This window comes from Equus caballus, chromosome 14, assembly GCF_041296265.1.
Source record: "Equus caballus isolate H_3958 breed thoroughbred chromosome 14, TB-T2T, whole genome shotgun sequence".
Lineage (NCBI taxonomy): Eukaryota > Metazoa > Chordata > Mammalia > Perissodactyla > Equidae > Equus > Equus caballus.
In genome coordinates this window covers 102,643,011-102,662,465 of record NC_091697.1, presented here as the reverse complement: position 1 = coordinate 102,662,465, position 19,455 = coordinate 102,643,011, and the positions used below count along the sequence as shown (strand labels likewise).

Here is a 19,455-nt window from a genome sequence, read left to right as displayed (position 1 = left end):
CCCCAAGCCCGGGCAGGGTTCTTGATGCAGCCGTAGATGTTGCAATCCTTCCAGAATTGCATCAGTGTCTTCTCAGTTGCAGCAATAGCCTGGGGAAAGCTCCTCCTCGCGTAGTCGGCCTCAAAAGCTGCTATATCTCCTTGACCCATGGGTTGGATCAAAGAGATGATGTTTGAAGGGAGAAATATGGCTTTGATATTGGGATGAAGATCGTCAATAAAAGACAGATGTCTGGGAGCATTATCAACAATAAGCAAAATCTTGAAAGGCGTGTGATTCTCCAAACAGTACCCTACGTCGCTTTGGCAGAGCAATTCAGGAGGGCATCTTGGAAGAGGAGCTGGGTCATCCATGACTTGTTGCTCTTGTAGTACACAGGCAGTGTGTGCCTATAGATATGCTTGAAGGCCCTGGGGTCCTCACAGTGCCAGATCACAAAGGGTTTCAATTTGTAGCCTGCAACATTGCCCCCAAGCAAGACTGTTATCCTGTCCATAAAAGCCTTGAATCCTGGCATTGACTTGGCCTCCGTATGGATGAAAGTCCTTTCAGGCATCCATTTCGAGAACAGGCAGGTTTCGTCCATGCTGAAGGTTTGCTCTGGCAAGTAATTTTCCTCCACAATTTGCTTATCTGGAGTTTCCAAAAAGTCTTCAGCTGCCCTCACATCAGCTCTCACAGACTCACCATTCACTTTCACATTATGTAGTAAATTTTTTTAAAGATTTTATTCTTCCTTTTTCTCCCCAAAGGCCCCTAGTACATAGTTGCATATTTTTAGTTGTGGGTCCTTCTAGTTGTGGCACGTGGGATGCTGCCTCAGCATGGCTTGATGAGCGGTGCCACGTTCACGCCCAGGATCCGAACCAGCGAAACCCTGGGCAGCAGAAGCGGAGCACGTAAACTTAACCACTCAGCCCCGGGGCCAGCCCCAAATAATGACTCTTGAATCATTTAAACCACCCAGAGCTAGCAGTAAATTCAACATCGTAGTTGGGTCCAGCCTTTTCTTTAAACGTCACAGACAGACTGTTTGCTTTGGCTGTGACCATCATAGTGCTGAGAGGACTACACTTCTGTGCCTGGTCTTCGATCCAGGTCATTAGAAGTTTCTCCATGTCTGATACAGGCCCTTCTCGAATTTTTGTTAGTCTTGTTGGTTTCAGTGAAGCAGACCCTTTAATGGTTTCCCTCACTTGGTTCTTGTTCTTCAAGATCATAGCTACGGTGGAATGGGACATCCCTGACTGGCAAGCAATAAAATAACTGTCACTGATTTCCCAACTTCATTGTCCTTAATCGCTTTTAATTTTGTTTCCAGGTCAGTCATTCCATGGGGCCTCTTACTGGCAACATTAGCAGTGGATTCTGTATGCTTAGGGGCCATGATGAACAAAACAACATGAGATTAAGCACAAGAGAAAATAATGCAATCAAGAGATGCAGTAAACACGAGATGTATAAGGCTGCTGCCAGCGTAACACAGCATACTGTTTCACAGTAAACTTTTTTTTATAAGTAGGGTACACTCTAAAATAACAATAGAAGTTATAGTAAGTACATAAACCAGTAACATAGTTGTTCATTATCATTACCAAGGATTATGTACGCTATATAATTGTGTGTGCTATGCTTTTATACAGCTGGCAGTGCAGTAACTTTCTTTACACCAGCATCACCGTAAACATGTGAGTAATGTGTTGCACTGTGGTGTTAACGATAGCTATGACGTTGCTAGGCGATGGGAATTTTTCAGTTCCATTATAATCTTATGGGACCACCGTTGTATATGTGGTCTGTCGTCGACTGAAATGTCGTTACGGGGCACATGGCTGTATAGAAATTTTCTAAGCCAGGCATTGCCACTAATCTATCCTAGACAAATAGATATCTTTAAAGATTCTAGGAAAATACAGAAAGACTCTTCTCTAGTGTTCTTACCCTTCCTGTGGGTTTCATATTTACAATTTAACTTGTATTTTGGGTAAGACAAAGCCTTCAACCTGTAGAATTTTCATTAGCACTGTTCATGTTTTCAAATGGAAAGGGACATGGGAGCCACCATGTAGCAATGCCGTGAGTGTGAAATTGTATGTTTATCCAAATCTTGATTAATTTTTCAGCTCATACCTTTCCAGACTTGGCATGGCTGTTGGTGTAGTTAAAACCCTCCTGCCGCGAAAACCCATTTGATCTTCGCTCTAAGAGGGACGGAAAACAGTTACCCTCTTCTGCCTAGCACTGTTCCATATGCTTGGGTAAGGTTACTCTGAACATCATCTTCTCTACGTTTAGAGTTCTAATTTGTAGAATCAGAGCATAAGTTTATTTCTTAACTCTCTAGCTGTTTTCAACTCTTAGATAGAATCCTGTATTCCTCCAGAACTCTTAATTTTTTGTGGAACAGTGATTCTCAAGATAAATCATGGTCGTAAGTAGTCGTTACCATTGGCAATTTGTAGTATTCTTCAGGTGTTTTGGGACTTGGGGAAAAAAAGCCAAAAACTACTGTCTTTTACCTGGTGATCACAGCGGTCCCTACAATGGTAGAGTCTTGTACACAAAAACTGAGCCCACAGGGCATACGCATACCCCAAACTAATTTTTTTTCTAGTATGAAAGTAAGATATGCCTATTGTAGAACAATTGAAAAATATGGAAAATGATAAATGAGAAAAATAATTCCTAATTCTGTCATCTAGGGATATCACTGCTAATTGTGTTTTTTCCATTCTTTTTCTATGCATACATATAAGGGATATGAACAATGTGGAGGGGCTGGCCTGGTGGCGCAGCGGTTAAGTGCGCACGTTCTGCTTTGATGGCCCTGGGTTCACTGGTTCGGATCCTGGGTGTGGACATGGCACCGCTTGGCAAAAGCCATGCTGTGGTGGGCGTTCCACGTATAAAGTAGAGGGAGATGGGCACAGATGTTAGCTCAGGGCTAACATCTTCCTTCCTCAGGGCCTTCCTCAGCAAAAAGAGGAGGATTGGCAGCAGTTAGCTCAGGGCTAATCTTCCTCAAAAAAACAAAAACAAAACAAAACATGGATTTTTTAATCTTATCTTTCCCTGATTTAGCGTTATATCATAATGGCCTAATAGTTTAGCTTTTAAAACTAACTTTTTTAATTTATAAAATTAATACACATTTCAGTATAAATTATAATAATATTTATAACCAAAAGAAGGTAAAGTTGCTCATAATTTTACACCCATAAATAACTACTATTAAAATTTGATTTATATCTTTCTATTAACTTTCTAGGAAGACAACTTCTTTCCTAAAATTAATAAGATTTCCCTTTACGTCCTTGTAATAGACCCTTTAGGGCTGTTTATCCAGCTCTCAGAATCTCCATTTCTTTGGGTCTCTGAAGACCACATTTGTACTGGATGTCATCTAGCTATAGTGGACTCATGCTTGGCAGACTTGTCCAGAACTGTACTGTTCCAGAATTAGAACATATGGTTAGCTATATTCTGCCATGGGGAAGGAGTCACCAAGAAAGTTGATCTGCAGTGAGAATGAAGAATGAATCGGACATGCAGACAAATAGGATGAAGGACATAGAAAAGATCTTAATAGCTTTCCATTTCCTGTGTGAGGCCCCACTGCTCACCCATATTCAGCCCATTACCCCAGTCATATTCTTACACTGTTTTCTCTGTGAGCTATCTTGAGTTGGTCTCCTCTTACTTTCGAGTGGAGATTAACTAATAGAATGGATTGTAATCTTTTTTCAATTATGCTATAAATATATGTTGAGCTTCTTTTCGTTTTTCTGAATATGTAACGTTTAGTAGCTGTACAGCTACTTCTATATGCATGTATCTTAAAGTTTTTTAAATTTAATTTTTATTGAGTTAATGATACGTTACAATCTTGTGTGATTTCAGTTGTACATTATTGTTTGTCAGTCGTGTTGTAGGTGCACCCCTTCGCCCTTTGTGCCCACCCCCCACCCCACCTTTCCCCTGGTAGCCACTAATGTGTTCTCTTTGTCTACATTTTTAAATTCCTCATATGAGTGGAGTCATATGGAGGTTATCCTTCTCTATCTGGCTTATTTCACTTAACATAATTCCCTCAAGGTCCATCCATGTTGTTGTGAATGGGACGATTTTGTTCTTTTTTACGGCTAAGTAGTATTCCATTGTATACATATATACCACATCTTCTTTATCCACTCATCTGTTGATGGGCACTTAGGTTGCTTCCACATCTTGGCTATTGTAAATAATGCTGCAATGAACATTGGGGTGCATGGTACTTTTCAAATTGCTGATTTCAAGCTCTTTGGATAGATACCCAGTAGTGAGCTAGCTGGATCATATAGTAGTTCTATTTTTAATTTTTTTTTTCTTTCTTTAAAGATTGGCACCTGGGCTAACTACTGTTGCCAATCTTTTTTTTTTTTTTCTGCTTTATCTCCCCAAACCCTCCCTGTACATAGTTGTATATCTCAGTTGCAGGTCCTTCTAGTTGTGGGATGTGGGACACCGCCTCAATGTGGCCTGACAAGCGGTGCCATGTCCATGCCCAGGATCTGAACCCTGGGCCTCCGCAGCGGAGCGTGGGAACTTAACCACTCGGCCACGGAGCCTGGCCCTTTAATTTTTTGAGGAATCTCCATACTGTTTTCCATAGTGGCTGCACCAGTTTGCATTCCCACCAGCAGTGTATGAGGGTTCCTTTTTCTCCACAACCTCTCCAACATTTGTTACTATTTCTTCTGGTTATTTTTGTCATTCTAATGGGTGTAAGGTGATATCTTAGTGTAGTTTTGATTTGCATTTCCCTGATGATCAGCGATGATGAACATCTTTTCATGGGCCTATTGGCCATCCGTATATCTTCTTTGGAGAAATGTCTGTTCATGTCTCCAGCCCATTTTTTGATTGGGTTGTTTGATTTTTTCTTGTTGAGTTGTGTGAGTTCTTTATATATTATGGATATTAAGCCTTTGTTGGATGTATGACTTGCAAATATTTTTTCCCAGTTAGTGGGTTGTTTTTTTGTTTCAATCGTTTTCCTTTGCCTTGAAGAAGCTCTTTAGTCTGATGAAGTCCCATTTGTTTATTCTTTCTATTGTCTCCCTTGTCTGAGAAGACATGCTGTCTGAAAAGATCCTTTTAATACTGATGTCAAAGAGTGCACTGCCTACATTTTCCTCTAGAAGCCTTATGGTTTCAGGTCTCACCTTTAGATCTTTGATCCATTTTGAGTTTATTTTGGTGAATGATGAAAAAGAATGGTCAATTTTCATTCTTTTACATGTGGCTGTCCAGTTTTCCCAGCACCATTTGTTGAAAAGACTTTCTTTTCTCCATTGTATGCCCTCAGCTCCTTTGTCAAAGATTAGCTGTCCATAGATGTGTGGTTTCACTTCTGGGCTTTCAATTCTGTTCCATTGATCTATGCACCTGTTTTTGTATCAGTACCATGCTGTTTTGATTACTGTAGCTTTGTAGTATGTTTTGAAGTCAGGGATTGTGATGCCTCCAGCTTTGTTCTTTTTTCTCAGGATTGCTTTAGCAATTCAGGGTCTTTTGTTGCCCCATATGAATTTTAGGATTCTTTGTTCTATTTCTGTAAAGAATGTCATTGGGATTCTGATTGGGATGGCATTGAATCTGTAGATTGCTTTAGGTAGAATGGACATTTTAACTATGTTTATTCTTCTAATCCATGTACATGGAATGTCTTTCCATCTCTTTATGTCATTATCCATTTCTTTCAGAAAACCCTTGTAGTTTTCGTTGTATAGGTCTTTTACTTCCTTAGTTAAATTCACCCCGAGGTATTTTATTCTTTTTGTTGTGATTGTGAATGGTATTGTGTTTCTTGAGTTCTTTTTCTGTTAGTTCGTTATTAGAGTATGGAAATGCTACTGATTTATGCAAATTGATTTTATACCCTGCAACTTTGCTGTATTTGTTGATTACTTCTAAAAGTTTTCCAATGGATTCTTTGGTGTTTTCTATATATAAGATCATGTCATCTGCAAACAGTGAGAGTTTCACTTCTTCCCTCCCTATTTGGATTCCTTTTATTCCCTTTTCTTGCCTAATTGCTCTGACAAAAACCTCCAGTACTATGTTAAATAAGAGTGGTGATAGACGGACGGCATCCTTCTCTCATTCCTGTTTTCAGGGGGATGGCTCTCAGTTTTTGCCCATTGAGTATGATGTTGGCTGTGGGTTTGTCATATATGGCCTTTATTATGTTGAGGTAGTTGCCTTCTATCCCCATTTTGTTCAGTTTTTTTTATCATAAATGGCTGTTGAATCTTGTCAAATGCTTTCTCTGCATCTATTGAGATAAGCATGTGGTTTTTATTCCTCAGTTTGTTGATGTGGTGTATCACATTGATTTGTGGATGTTGAACCATTCCTGTGTCCCTGGTATGAATCCCACTTGATCATGATGTATGATCCTTTTGATGAATTGCTGAATTCAGGTTGCCAAAATTTTGTTGAGAATTTTTGCATCTATGTTCATCAGTGATATTGGCCTGTAGTTCTCCTTTTTTGTGCTGTCCTTGTCAGGCTTTGGTATCAGCGTGATGCTCGCCTCATAGAATGTGTTAGGAAGTGTTCCATCCTCCCTAATTTTTTGGAATAGCTTGAAAAGGATAGGTATTAAATCCTCTCTGAAAGTTTGGTAGAATTCCCCAGGAAAGCCATCTGGTCCTGGGGTTTTGTTCTTTGGTATGCTTTTGATTGCTGTTTCAATCTCTTTCCTTATGATTGGTCTGTTCAGATTGTCTGCTTCTTCTTGACTAAGCTTTGGGAGATTGTAGGAGTCCAAGAATTTATCCATTTCCTCTAGGTTATCCATTTTGTTGGCATATAGTTTTTCATAGTATTCTCTTATAATCCGTTGTAATTCTGCAGTCTGTTGTTATTTCTCCTCTTTCATTTCTGATTTTGTTTATTTGAGCTTTCTCTCTTTTTTTCTTTGTAAGTCTGGCTAGGGGTTTGTCAATTTTATTTATCTTCTCAAAGAACCAGTTCTTTGTTTCATTGGTTCTTTCTACTGCCTTTTTTGTTTCAATAGCATTTATTTCTGCTCTGATTTTTATTATTTCTCTCCTTCTGCTGACTTTGGGCTTTGTTTGTTCTTCTTTCTCTAATTCAGTTAGGTGTAGTTTAAGATTGCTTATTTGGTATTTTTCTTGTTTGTTAAGATGTGTCTGTATTGTGATAAATTTTCCTCTTAATACAGCTTTTGCTGTATCCCATATGAATTGGTATGGCATGTTATCATTTTCATTTGTCTCCAGGTATTTTTTTATTTCTTCTTTAAGTTCTTCAGTGATCCATTGCTTGTTCAATGGCATATTGTTTAGTGTCCACATCCTTGTGCCTTTCTCAGCTTTTTTTCTTGTAATTAATTTCTAGCTTTATAGCATTATGATCGGAGAAGATGCTTGTTATTATTTCAGTTTTTTTAAATTTGTAGAGGCTTGCCTTGTTTCCCAACATATGGTCTATCCTTGAGAATGTTCCATGTGCACTTGAGAAGAATGTATATTCTGCTGTTTTTGGATGAAGTGTTCTATATATGTCTATTAAGTCCCACTGTTTTAGCTTTTCATTCAGCTCCACTGTTTCCTTGTTGATTTTCTGTCTGGATGATCTGTCCATTGATGCGAGTGGGGTGTTGAGGTCCCCTACTATTACTGTGTTATTTTTGATATCTTCTTTTAGGTTTGTTAATAGTTGCTTTATGAACTTTGGTGCTCCTGTGTTGGGTGCATAGATATTTGTAAGTGTTATTTCTTCTTGATGGTGTCCCTTTGATCATTATGCATTGGCCCTCTATGTCTCTCTTTACCTGCCTTATCTTGAAATCCGTTTTGTCTGATATAAGTATTGCGACACCTGCTTTCTTTTGTTTGCTATTAGCTTGGAGTATTGCCTTCCACCCCTTCACTCTGAGCCTGTGTTCATCCTTTGAGCTGAGGTGTGTTTCCTGGAGGCCACAAATTGTTGGATCTTGTTCTTTAATCCATTTTGCCACTCTGTGTCTTTTTATTGGAGAGTTCAATCCGTTTACATTGAGGGTGATTATTGATGCATGAGGGCTTAATGCTGTCATTCTGTCGCTCATTTCCAGTTTTCCTGCGTTTCCTTTGTTTCTCGTCCTGTGTGTTTTAGCCTACCCATTGACTCCTGCAGTTTCTTAGGCTGGGTTTCTTAGATTTTTTTCCTTATTTATGTTTTGTGTCTCTGTTCTGTTTTTTAGTTTAGTGGCTACCCTGATTCTTTGTATTCAGAATCTCGTGTATAATATATAGTCCATTTTCTGGTGGTCTCTTACTTCCTTAGCCTAGACTGATTCAGTCCCTTTCTTCCTCCCCTCCTAAATTATTATTTTCATCTCTTATTCCAACTTGTGTTGTGAGTTTGTGGGTAGAGTGATAAGATTGTCTTTGCTTTGGTGATTTCCTTCCCTTTATCCATTGTTGAATATTTGCTATCCTATTCTGATCCTATCTGTTTGTCTCCCTACTCTGTGTTTTGTGACCCCTTTCTCCCTTTTTTTCTCTTTTCAGGTATGAGAGCCTTCTTGAGGATTTCTTCTAGTGGAGATCCTGTGGCTACAAAGTCCCTTAGCTTTTGTTTGTCTGGAAAAGATTTAATTTCTCCCTCATATCTGAAGGATATTTTTGCTGGATAGTATTCTTGGCTGAAGATTTTTATCCTTTAAAGTTTTGAATATGTCATTCTCATCTCTCCTAACTTGTAAGGTTTCTGTAGAGAAATCCGCTGAAAGTCTGATAGGGGTTCCTTTGTAGGTTATTTTCTTCTGCCTTGCTGCCCTGAGTGTTCTTTCTTGGTCATTCGTTTTTGCCATTTTTACTACTATATGCCTTGTAGTAGGTCTTTTTACATTGACAAATCTAGGAGATCTGAAAGCTTCCTTCACACACATTTCTCTCTCAATCTCTAGATTTGGGAAGTTCTCTTCTATTATTTCATTGAGCACACTTTCTGCTCCATTTTCCTTTTCCACCCCCTCAGGAATTCTGATTATTCTTAAGTTGCATTTTCACATTGAGTCAGCTATTTCTCAGAGATTTTCTTCAGTTTTTTTAAATTGTTAGTTTTCTTTGTTCCTCTGCCTGGAGCCATTCAACTTGTCTATCTTCAATTATGCTAATTTTCTCCTCTAAGATGTCTACACGGGCATTCAGGGAATCCGTATTCTGTTTTATCTGATCCATTGTATTTTTCATCTCTAGTATTTCCGATTGATTCTTCTTTATAGTTTTGATCTCTTTTGTGAAGTAACTCCAGAACTCGTTGACTTGTTTCTCTATATTTCCCTTTACCTCATTGAATATTTTGATGATAGCTATTTTGAACTCATCTTCACTTAGTTTACCTTTTTCCAAGTCCTCAGGACATAATTGTGTGTTTTTATTGTTTTCCTTTTGGTCTGGAGCTTTTATAAATTGCTGGATGGTAGAGGAGTGGTTTTTGCGCATAATGCTATTATTTGGTTGCAGTTACAGCCTGTTGCCACTAGATGGGCGGTTGAGAGCCACGCATTCTGAGCCCTCCACCTTCAGCTACGATGGTGGCGTGCAGCGCGGGTTGGGGGAGGAGGGGCACTTTCGCACGCAGAGCTGGATTCGGATCAGCTCTCCCTCTCTGGTTTCCTGGGGCCCTGGCTTGATGGGGTACCCCCACACGAAAGCTTTCCCCCATCAGAGGGTTTCCGCTGCACTGGGCAGTGGGAGTCCTGGACGATCCTGCAGATGTGCGGCCTCTCCCCCACTCCTTCCCTCACCCACAGCAGCGATCCCAGTCTCTATGGGAGGGAGTGAAGTTGTCTCTTACCCCATTCCAGCTTCTTCGAGGGTGGCTCCAGCCCCTCTGCCTTCTGTTGTTTGGCTGCTGTGGGTCTCTGACAATTTCTGTTATTTGGATTATTTTTGGTTGGAAAGCAGTTGCTCCTTTTGGTTGTAATTTGGAGGGGAGAGAGTCCTGGGTGAGCTCACTCTGCCACGTTGCTGACGTCCTTAAAGATTTTAGTAAGTCCTGTTGTATTTCCTTTAGGTTGTGATTTTCAGGGTTTTAAAAAATATATAGAAATAATTTACTAGGGAATACATTGTTGCTAAATTTGGGGGCTCGGGCTTTTGTTCTTTCCTTAGGACAGATTGCTGGGTCAAGGCATGAGCTTATTTGTTTTAAGACCTTGCATGTGCATTGCCATTGCTCTCCAGAATACCGTATCAGTTTACGCCTCCATCAGCAGTGTATGGAAGGGCCTCTAACCACACTCTGCCTACATTGGATGTGCCTTTTCTAAAAAGTCTTTGCCATGAATAGGTTTTGACAAATAATCAGGAGGTTTTCTGAGCATTCTGGTTTCCCACAGATCATGGGCTTGCCCAACATGATGTGTTTATTTTTTTTGGTTTTACTAATAATATGAGTGACTGGGTAACCTGCATCCGCAGAGAAATCTTCCACTTCCTGAAAGCACTAAGTTAAAGACGATTAGTACAGGATGGAAGAAGACATGCTGGCTTCAGGTGGCCAATCCATTGAGCCTCTCTAGGTAAAATTAACTTGGTTTGAACAACAGGTTATGTTATTCCTCACAGTTTTTTAGAACAATTATTAATTTTTAAGATCACCTCTTAAGTAATATTAGTCTGGGCAGATAGAAGATTCACTTAATTTTTTTCTGAAAATAACTTGTACTTATTAAGGACTTGCTGTGTGCCAGAGAATATATTCTAAATGCTTTACATACGACACTTAATCCTTACCCCAAACCTACGATGTCATTTCTATTATTGGCCCCATTTTTACAGAGGACTAGGAAATTAGCCTGGTCACTCAGTGAGTGGTGGTGAAGGGCTTGGGAGAGGCAGCTAGACCCATGTCCCCTGACTCCTGCCATGGATGGGGCTGCTTCTGCCACACTGTGCTACCTCTCTCCAATTCTGTTTCCTTTTCACCCTTCCACATTTCCAGTAGTTCATACCCATGCTTCAGGGACAACGGACCCTAGGGAAAAAAATCAATAGCCAAGAAAAAAATTGCAATGTGTGTTTCTGAAATCTCCAGACTGAGGCCTAGCTCCACAATGTGTGGGTGAGTAGCTGCTGCTTGCTTTTCCACAGTGATAACTTACTAAATGGTCTGTGGCATTTGTGTGTGTGTGCAGAAACTTTAGTTGAAGACAAATCCTTATTTAATTATTAGGTTAACTATGAAGAACATATACTTCTTATGTAATAGTAGCTGCTTATGCTGGATGAGAGGTTATTTATAATCATAAAATAACTATCAGACTATCGTTTGTTTTGCCACTGTCATATACCTGATGAATTTTTAGTGTTTGTTTTCAGGATTGAGCGAATTGAGACATATGGTGTCATCTTCAAAAGTATGAAAAATTACCAGGTTTTTCTCTGAAAGAGAGGAAAGAGCAGTGTTTTCATCAGTCATCTTACAGTGTGGCCTTTTTGGAAATCACTTGGAATTTACTCTAACAGTTTACCACACAGAGATGTTGGCGTGCCCCGGGAACCCCCAGGGGTTTGTATGGGAGGCCATTCTAGGTAGAAGGACACTGCAGCTGTTTGAGGATGCAGACTTTGGTGTCAACCTGTATTTAAGCCTTGGTTTGCCACTTACTAGCTTTTTAACCTGGGGCAAATTACTTAAGTTCAGTTAAATTATGTAAGTGACAGTTAGCTTATCCATAAAAGGAGGATAATAATAGTTTCTCATAGGGTTTTGATGAATGCATGAATTATATAGAGTGCTTAGCACAGTACCTGCACGTGGAAAGTGCACAATCGTTGAAAACTTGTCTGTCCATGTGTAGGATGGACATGACTCCCAAATCTCCATCTCCAGCCTGGCCTTCTCTGTGCGGCAGATTCCCAGGCTGTGCACAGGGCTCCACCAGCAGCAGCCTAAGCTGAGCCTTTCCACCTTCACTGTCCCTGCTGCTCTTGGATTCCTGATCTTGGTGATGGCATCACTTTCCACCTAGTGCCCAAACTAAGTACCTGGAATCTTTCCTTTCCTCCCCCCACCACTTCTAATCAGTCACCAGACTGTCCATTCTTTCTTCTTAACGTCTCTGTACTTTATCTCATTGTCTTCATTATCACCTGCCCTAATTCAGGCTCTCTTCTCTTGAGAAGAGATTACAGTGTTTCCTCCACACATAGGCACTTGGTGGACTGCTTGCCTGTAGGTGTCGGATTTTTCAGGATATTTGGCTATAAAAAGCCAAGGAGCTGCTAATATCTACATGTTATTCGATTGATTTTTCTTTCCCATGTGGTTTGACTACTTCCTCTTCTTTATTTATGTTCTATCTACATCCTGTGCACCTAAATAAGATGAGCAGTTCACGCCTTCAGGGCTTATCTTGCAGAACTCTTCAGGGTGAGGAGGAAGCTGCAAGGAAGCAGATAGGAGTAGGAACAGCAGTGAGATGGCCCCAGCCAAATGACTAAGCAACTGATATAGGGGCTGTGAAATCAAGACAGTTAGTGGTTCTTGCTGCTTTGAAGAGTAGGCTGAAAGTTTGCTTCGATGCTCATATCCTTTAGTGTTTCCAAGTTGAAAAAGGTCCTGAATTACTGGAAACTACTGAAATAACCCTCTTAAAGGAAATGTCAGGATAGTCAAGACTGTTCTTAGTGTTTTTATGTTAAGCAAAGACTTTAAGGAGAGCTAGTGGTAAGTTGAATGCAGTGTGCTTCAGGAGGATCCATCGTGGAAAGCTGATCCAGTAGCAGAATTGCTAAGTGAAAACTAGGAATGAAGTGGGAAGCACAGGCGAGGGTTCCCCAGCCTCCGCTGAAAGTTAAAGCCAGGGTCCTTCTCCAAAAGTGGATTAACTTTTGAGAAAGATGTAATATCAGCTGAAAAATTAACTGAAAATTCCCAGTTTTGCTTGGATTATTCGGATTATAATTTGTTTGGAAAATTTTTTCCTGTAGTTATCTGAATAACTGTCAGCTTTTAATTAATTTTGATTTCTGTTAGAAACCTGGCAGGTGTCAGGTATGTTTGCAAGCCAAAGCATAAATGTGGTTTCAGCTGTCACAGGGCTGAGATCAGGGAAAAAAATAGCCATTGTTGTTAATTCTATCAGATAAGTGCTTCATGGGCTATGGAAAATTGAACGTGAGTTTATGAAAAGGGTTGTTAATGTCATCTTTGAGTTTATAAATGAGAATTCTGTCTCTGGATGAGGCTTCTTATGGGCAGGATTACCTTCAGGAAATGTGGATGTGGAACTGCTCCACAATTGTTTTAATTTTGGTATTTTTGTTAGAAGAGGAAAATAGCACTTCAGTTGAGTTTTTTCCTTTTCATTGTTTATACATATTTCTTTATACTTTTAAAACCTTTTTAATAAATAGTTTGAAGCATTTTCATATTTCTTAATTTTAGTTTAAAATTAAGATATTTGTATAGTTTGAGAGGTTTTTGTTTTTTTTTCCTATTTATAATTACATTGCTGCTTCTCCAAGGAAGAAATACTTATCCTGAAGTTAAAGCTAACCTAAGGTAGGGATATATTTGTTACTAGCAAATGGAATAAAATACCTGAATATCTTTTTTCCTATCACCAATATTACATATAAGTTAGTGTTTGAAATAAAATTTGACTGGTAGGTATTTTCTTGATCAAATTATACACATCATAATGGAACCAATATACTTAGACTTGAAAGAACCAGAATGAGTTTGCAAAATCTGGTTTAATTCAGATCTGGGAAGGGGAAGACATCGTGAAAATACATATGCACAGGAACCTAATCAATGCTAGACAAACAATGTATTAGTTTACAGTATAATAGGAGAACCACAAATGTGAAGGCTCCAATTGAGTCCATCAGCGGTAAATCCAATTGTACATTTGGCTCAAGTGGCTGTTGAACATCAGGTGGTGCTGAGTTCCTCCAAAGCACCTAATGACCCCCAGCCTTGGAAGGAGTTTCACCACAGTCTCAGAAGAAGTCCCAGTCGCGCCTTTAACTCTTTTGGCCCTGGGGAGTCATCGCTGCCCAAGTACAAATGCAGGCCAGGGGTTTCCAGTGGCCATATGTTATTGCACAGAGAGGTCTGTTCTAAGCCAGACTCTTATGGCGAAGAAGGTGTGAGATTAGCCCTTCAACAGTGGTGTAGCATTAACATGGTCTATCAAAGCATGTTAAGAAATAGCTCCTTAGTGATTATGTACCAGCTACTAATGATCACACTAACAGAAAAGGCAACGTGGCAGCTTCACATTTCACATGAAAGACTAGCATTAACTGGGCCTGCCTGCTGGCTTACCCTTCACATAAAACTAGCGATTATTTTAATCTAGACCCAGGACAAAAGGATTTCATACCAGTCTTTTCTTCACATAGGATTGTGTAGCATTAAAATTGTCATGGGTTAATGACTAAGCCATGAAGGCAAACATGTTGAACTCTCCTTTGCCAAAACAGAAACGATCCCTGTTCTGACTCCTGTCCAGTTTCCAAAGAACAAAACATACACACACCTTTGTTATTGCACGTCTTTCACACAGACTCGTGTATGGAGAATATACAGATATATTCTTTAAATATGCTACACATAAAAAAAAGACTATGGCACTTTACAGAATACATGTTTAACAAAGATCATTACACCACAGAGGTTTGAAAACTATACAAAAACCCTCACACACTTAATGTAACATTGTCGGATCAGCACACAGGTTTAAAGAGTCCACAGAATCCCGGGCAAAGATTTCCGCCTTACAGAGTTCGCTGAGAAGCCCAGCCCATCACCAAACTTGAAGCGCAAACACAAGCAAAAATAAATAAGACTTTTCTGGTAGTAAGAATGGCCCAGGTATATTAGATTTTTTAGACTGGGGCAATTAGCTGACTGATCGGAATTTATTAGAACAATAGTTATGGGGCAACAATCAGTCTAAGTGTTTTTATCATATTTCTAACACATTCCTCATATTCAGTGGTTTCTAAACAGCTGTGCAGTTTGGGTCTAGACTAGCGTGATTCTGGATGTTCCATTCATCCCGACCAAAGCCTGGCTAACGGACTCAGGGCTTAAAAGGCCCACATCACGTTTCACACGGTCTCTGCTCTGCTTACCCATGCAGCATTCAGTCGTTTCTAGTGCTTTGGGGCTTTGTGCGTGTGCATGTGCTTTTTGTCTTCTGCAGCATTCAGACTAATGAAGTAACACTGTCTAGTGACTTCCTTCTGGCCAAGGGAGGTCATGTTCTCACCTGTGACTTTTGTTGTCAGGGTGAGCTAGGGATATGCCACCACCGTAGCCACTGAGCGTGACGCAGTAGAGAAGGGAGACATGCTCACAGGATCCTTTGGGCTTATGACTTGTCTGTAAGGAAAGCGAGAGTGTAAAATTAGTGTTAGAAAATGGGTTCTCTATCTTCTACTGAAAAAAAGTAGAGGAAATCTTCTGATAAGTTTTAAGGAAACAATTTGTCTTTATCAGGATTATTTGCCTGATGAAGGGAATTGCTTTTTTTTTAAAAATGAAAATTATCACCAAGGTTTGAAAAGTAGTCACTGTGGTGGCATGAGGACTTGGTCAGGGCATATAAATGCACAGTCGGTGCGGGAGCCCTATCCAGCGGCTGCCGTCGCCTGTCTCTGTGTGACGTGAGGGATGGGGTTAATGTTTCCTGAGCCCTTACTGTAGGCTGCTAAGAGGATACATATTTACCTCCTCTTTTCAAAAAAACCCACAGGATTGACATTTCGCTTATTCTGAACTTTGGCCTAAGAATGGTGAACTCATTAAGACTTAGTTCCACACTCCTCCCCTTCCTGCCCTTCACTCTTAAATCTGTGAGATAAGATGGTTTCTGGCACAGACCAAAGGCCAGACTGAAATGAAGGTTTAGTTGCTCCATTCTATCTACAAAAAGCACTTATTTGTTCTGCACCAAGGCATGGTCTGAGACTCACACAGCTTTAAAATGATTCCCCAGGGCAAGGCTGTGACACCTGGAGCAGGGTCTTATGCCTGCAGGCACTTAGCATGCAACACCTTGCCCAAAGAAGATGCGTAGTAATTATTTGTTAAATTTTCGAAACAAAGCCAGCCCTCAAGTAAGGAGATTCATAAACCCAAAGAGACCTATACTTTTAATCCTTCCAGAAATCTGGCAGGTCCACTCCACTTGCTTGAGTTGCTAAGGAGTGTTTCTAGATCATTCCGCAATTCTGAAGCTCAGGGTAACACCAGACTAGGTCCTTTTCTGGCCGCTTAGATCATTCCAGAGTAAATTTGAGGTGTTGGCTAACATTTTCCTGAATCATTTATATTGGTAATTTATAGAAACTAGCTTAAAAGCCCCTGAATCCTTTTTAATAGTGGTAGTCAGTTCCTTTTGTAGACAGCTGTCGGCAGGTGCCATGAGCGTGGTGTAGCTCTCGTCCTTGCATTAACTGTCTGCTTTGCTTTCCTGGGAACGACGCCTCTGCTGCAGCTCACTGCTTGCAGCATCTAATGTTACTTCAGCCTTCTTTCAGGATCACCGCCAGTAACTAGAAAAACTTCACTCCCATGACCAGCTCCTTTTTTTCTGCAAAGAATGCCATCCTGCTGCTGCTGGGGCTGGAAATGCAGCCGACTGCAGCGTGGTTACCAAGCAGCGGGAAGAGGTCTCCTTGCAAGTGCTGAGGTTCTGGCCCGTCCTCCCAGTGAACGTGTGACTGAGCCGCAGCTGGCTTGGCGACCTCTGTCCCTGGAATGAGGCAACGGTGAGGTTTCCTTTGGCAGTCAAAGCACACTCCTAACCCTAGGAGAGGAATACGTGACCTCCGGTGGAAGGGGAGACTGGGCCAGGACCGGTGCTGGCTTGGCTGCTGGGAAGTGGAATGAATTTGTCTTCCGTAGCAGAATTTTGTACTTTTATTCTCGTGATTGTACAGATTCTTATTCTTTCTTTACTCAAATTTCTAAAATCTCGGAGTGACAGTTCAATTGATCCCCCTTACCCTGGAATTCAGCCCAGAATAAGTTCCACAACAGGACTGCACACTGTGCCTGCCGACCCCTTTCGGCAGCTGAGCAGGAGACAGTGTCTTGCTCCGCCCTTTAGCACACATCCCACCCCCAGGAAGCCTGGAGGTGGCATCGCAGTCTCCGACTGAGAACGTGAAAGAACTAGGAGGAAACAAAAACACCAAACCGAAAACCTCATTCTGAGGCAGAGATGCTCACAGGCGTGCAAGCTTGTGGCAGAAACGCATCTCAAAACAGCCTGCAAATCTGTCTGACAGTCTCTTCTGTTACCAGAGAAACTGCTGCTTTAATGCTTTCGATCATTATCCTTCATTGAGCCCTGGGGGAGATGGAGTCTGACCGAGTTTGTCAACTGTATGTCAGGGTTTCTGTACTGTTTTCATGTTCCATCTCTGATCGTTTGCACTGCGGCCCTCAGTGCAGGCCCTGTGCGCAGCTGGAGGATGCCTCGCATGGGTCCTGTTAAGGCTCGGGGCTGTGGAACGTGGCTCTGGTGGGTAAAGGCGAGCTCTTCACTTGACTCAGACGACGAAGCCCGAGGTGGACTGTTTGACAAGGTCACACAAGGAAGAAAATGGCATTAATGTCTCTTCCAGCTAAAGGAGGCAGATAAGGTTTTTCCCCTCTTCGATCTCTTCCTGTACTTTGTCACTGGAGGTTGCAATTTCTGCCTGTGCGGAGAAGACGGCACAGATGAAGGTGAGGACTGTGCCGCCGATGGCAGTGTAGAAGGCCCAGCCCAGGGAGCAGTCTCCAGGTTTGTAGGCCGACGCATAGTGTCCGCAGTAGCTTATGGCCTTCTGGCAGCCCCAGCCCGCGGGGTAGAGAATCAGCCCGAGGATGAGGAACAGGCCTGCAAGGCAGAAGAGAAGACAGGTGAAACCCTCTCTGCAGTGCACAGTGAGTGACAGACCGGTCACTCACTCTTAGGATTTTGAGCCTCTGTTGTGCATACTGGAATATGAACCCACCAATAATTTCTCCCCTGGAAAAGCAAATTCACTTGTACTCTTTCTTCCCACAGGCTCTTTGCACAGAGAGCATCCCCTTTTGGTCTAGGGCAGGGGTCTGCAGACTAAGGCCCACAGGCCAAGTGTGGCCATGTTCTTGTAAATAAAGTTTTACTGGAACACAGCTATGCCACTCTGTTTGTGGACTGCCTATGGCTGCTTTTGTGCTGGAACAGCAGAATGAGTAGTTGCTACAGACCCTATGGCCTGCAAAATCTAAAATATTTACTATCCGGCCTTTTGCAGAAAAGTTTGCCGACCCCTGGCCTAAGGGAATTCACACAGAACCACGGCTAAATGCAAGACACCAGACCTCGAACCGAGTGTCAGTGCTTTAATGCGCCCAAGGGGAGTCTGTCTGCTGGCATCCACACCAACCAACCAACCAACCGCCTGCCCAGGACAGGGATTTCTATATTTACATATACATTTAGAAACGAATCGCAAACTTCCTAAGAATTTTTTTGTCTGAATGCTTTTAAGTGAATGCGGCCTTGAGTAGACACCAATAAGCTGTTTCTGTTTTGCTGTCATATTCCTTATGGCTTCACTGCTCACTGTGTAACTGAGTTATTTTTCAGCCAGCCCTGGTGGGTGAGGAGCTACTCCAGGGCAAGACTAAGGCGAGGCAAGGGAGGCACAAAATGTGAGGCGACAGTCCCTTTCAGGTGGCTGCCCTGTGCTGCGGAGCCCAAGAGTGGGTGCCTCGCCTGCCCCCTGGTCCTGGCCACCAGTCACACAGCAGAAGCTGCTTATGAGGGAGTCTGGAGCCTGAAAGGACAGAGGCAGCAGAGGCCCCCAAATCTTACCCCACAAAACCTTCTCGGTAGGAAGGGTGCTGCAAGAGGATGGCTTTATTCCGGGCGGCAGGAAAAGACGGTTTTCACTGAAGAATGACACCTACATAATCAAGATTGCTAATGCATAACCAAAAAGACCTGTTTTTTAGATACCTTGGAATAGCAATCTATCCTCATAATTTAGTCTTGGCTCTAAATTCTCTTTTCCTGCCTCTACTGAAATTCTCTGGGTTTACCACACCAAAGCTGCTAAGTCATTTAGAGCACCTGGCCAGGACTGGATCTGTGCTGATGTCAGGTTTGAAGGAAGATCAGGGACAGTGTTTCAGACCACGGAGCACAGCTTTCACGGAGCTGTCTTCCTCCTTGACAGCATCTTCTCGCCCAGCACGACAACTCACTGCTAGAGTTTTGGGGTCTGATTGTCCTACTCTGAAGGCCTCAGGAGACTCTCTAGCAGCGGTGCAAGAGAGGGCACCCACTCATACGCTCACTGTCTGAAGAAGGGTGAGTCACAGAAGACGGCCTTCCAACCTTGCAGCCCTCCATTTCTCCGTAGGTCGGAGTGCTGGGAGCAGGGAGGCAAT

The 19,455-nt window shown here is 41.8% G+C and overlaps 1 protein-coding gene across 14 annotated transcripts in view; it reads right to left on the bottom strand.

Annotated features, from left to right (window-relative positions):
- Window positions 1–13,744: 13,744 nt before the first annotated feature.
- LHFPL2 (LHFPL tetraspan subfamily member 2) overlaps window positions 13,745–19,455 on the bottom strand; it is a 157,895-nt gene continuing 152,184 nt past the window's right edge. For all 14 annotated transcript variants that reach the window (XM_023618117.2, XM_070234640.1, XM_023618119.2 and 11 more), the window contains one exon: window positions 13,745–17,911. In XM_023618117.2, coding sequence (XP_023473885.1) covers window positions 17,655–17,911 — 257 coding nt within the window. In that variant the 3' untranslated portion in view covers window positions 13,745–17,654. The remainder of the gene's footprint in view (window positions 17,912–19,455) is intronic.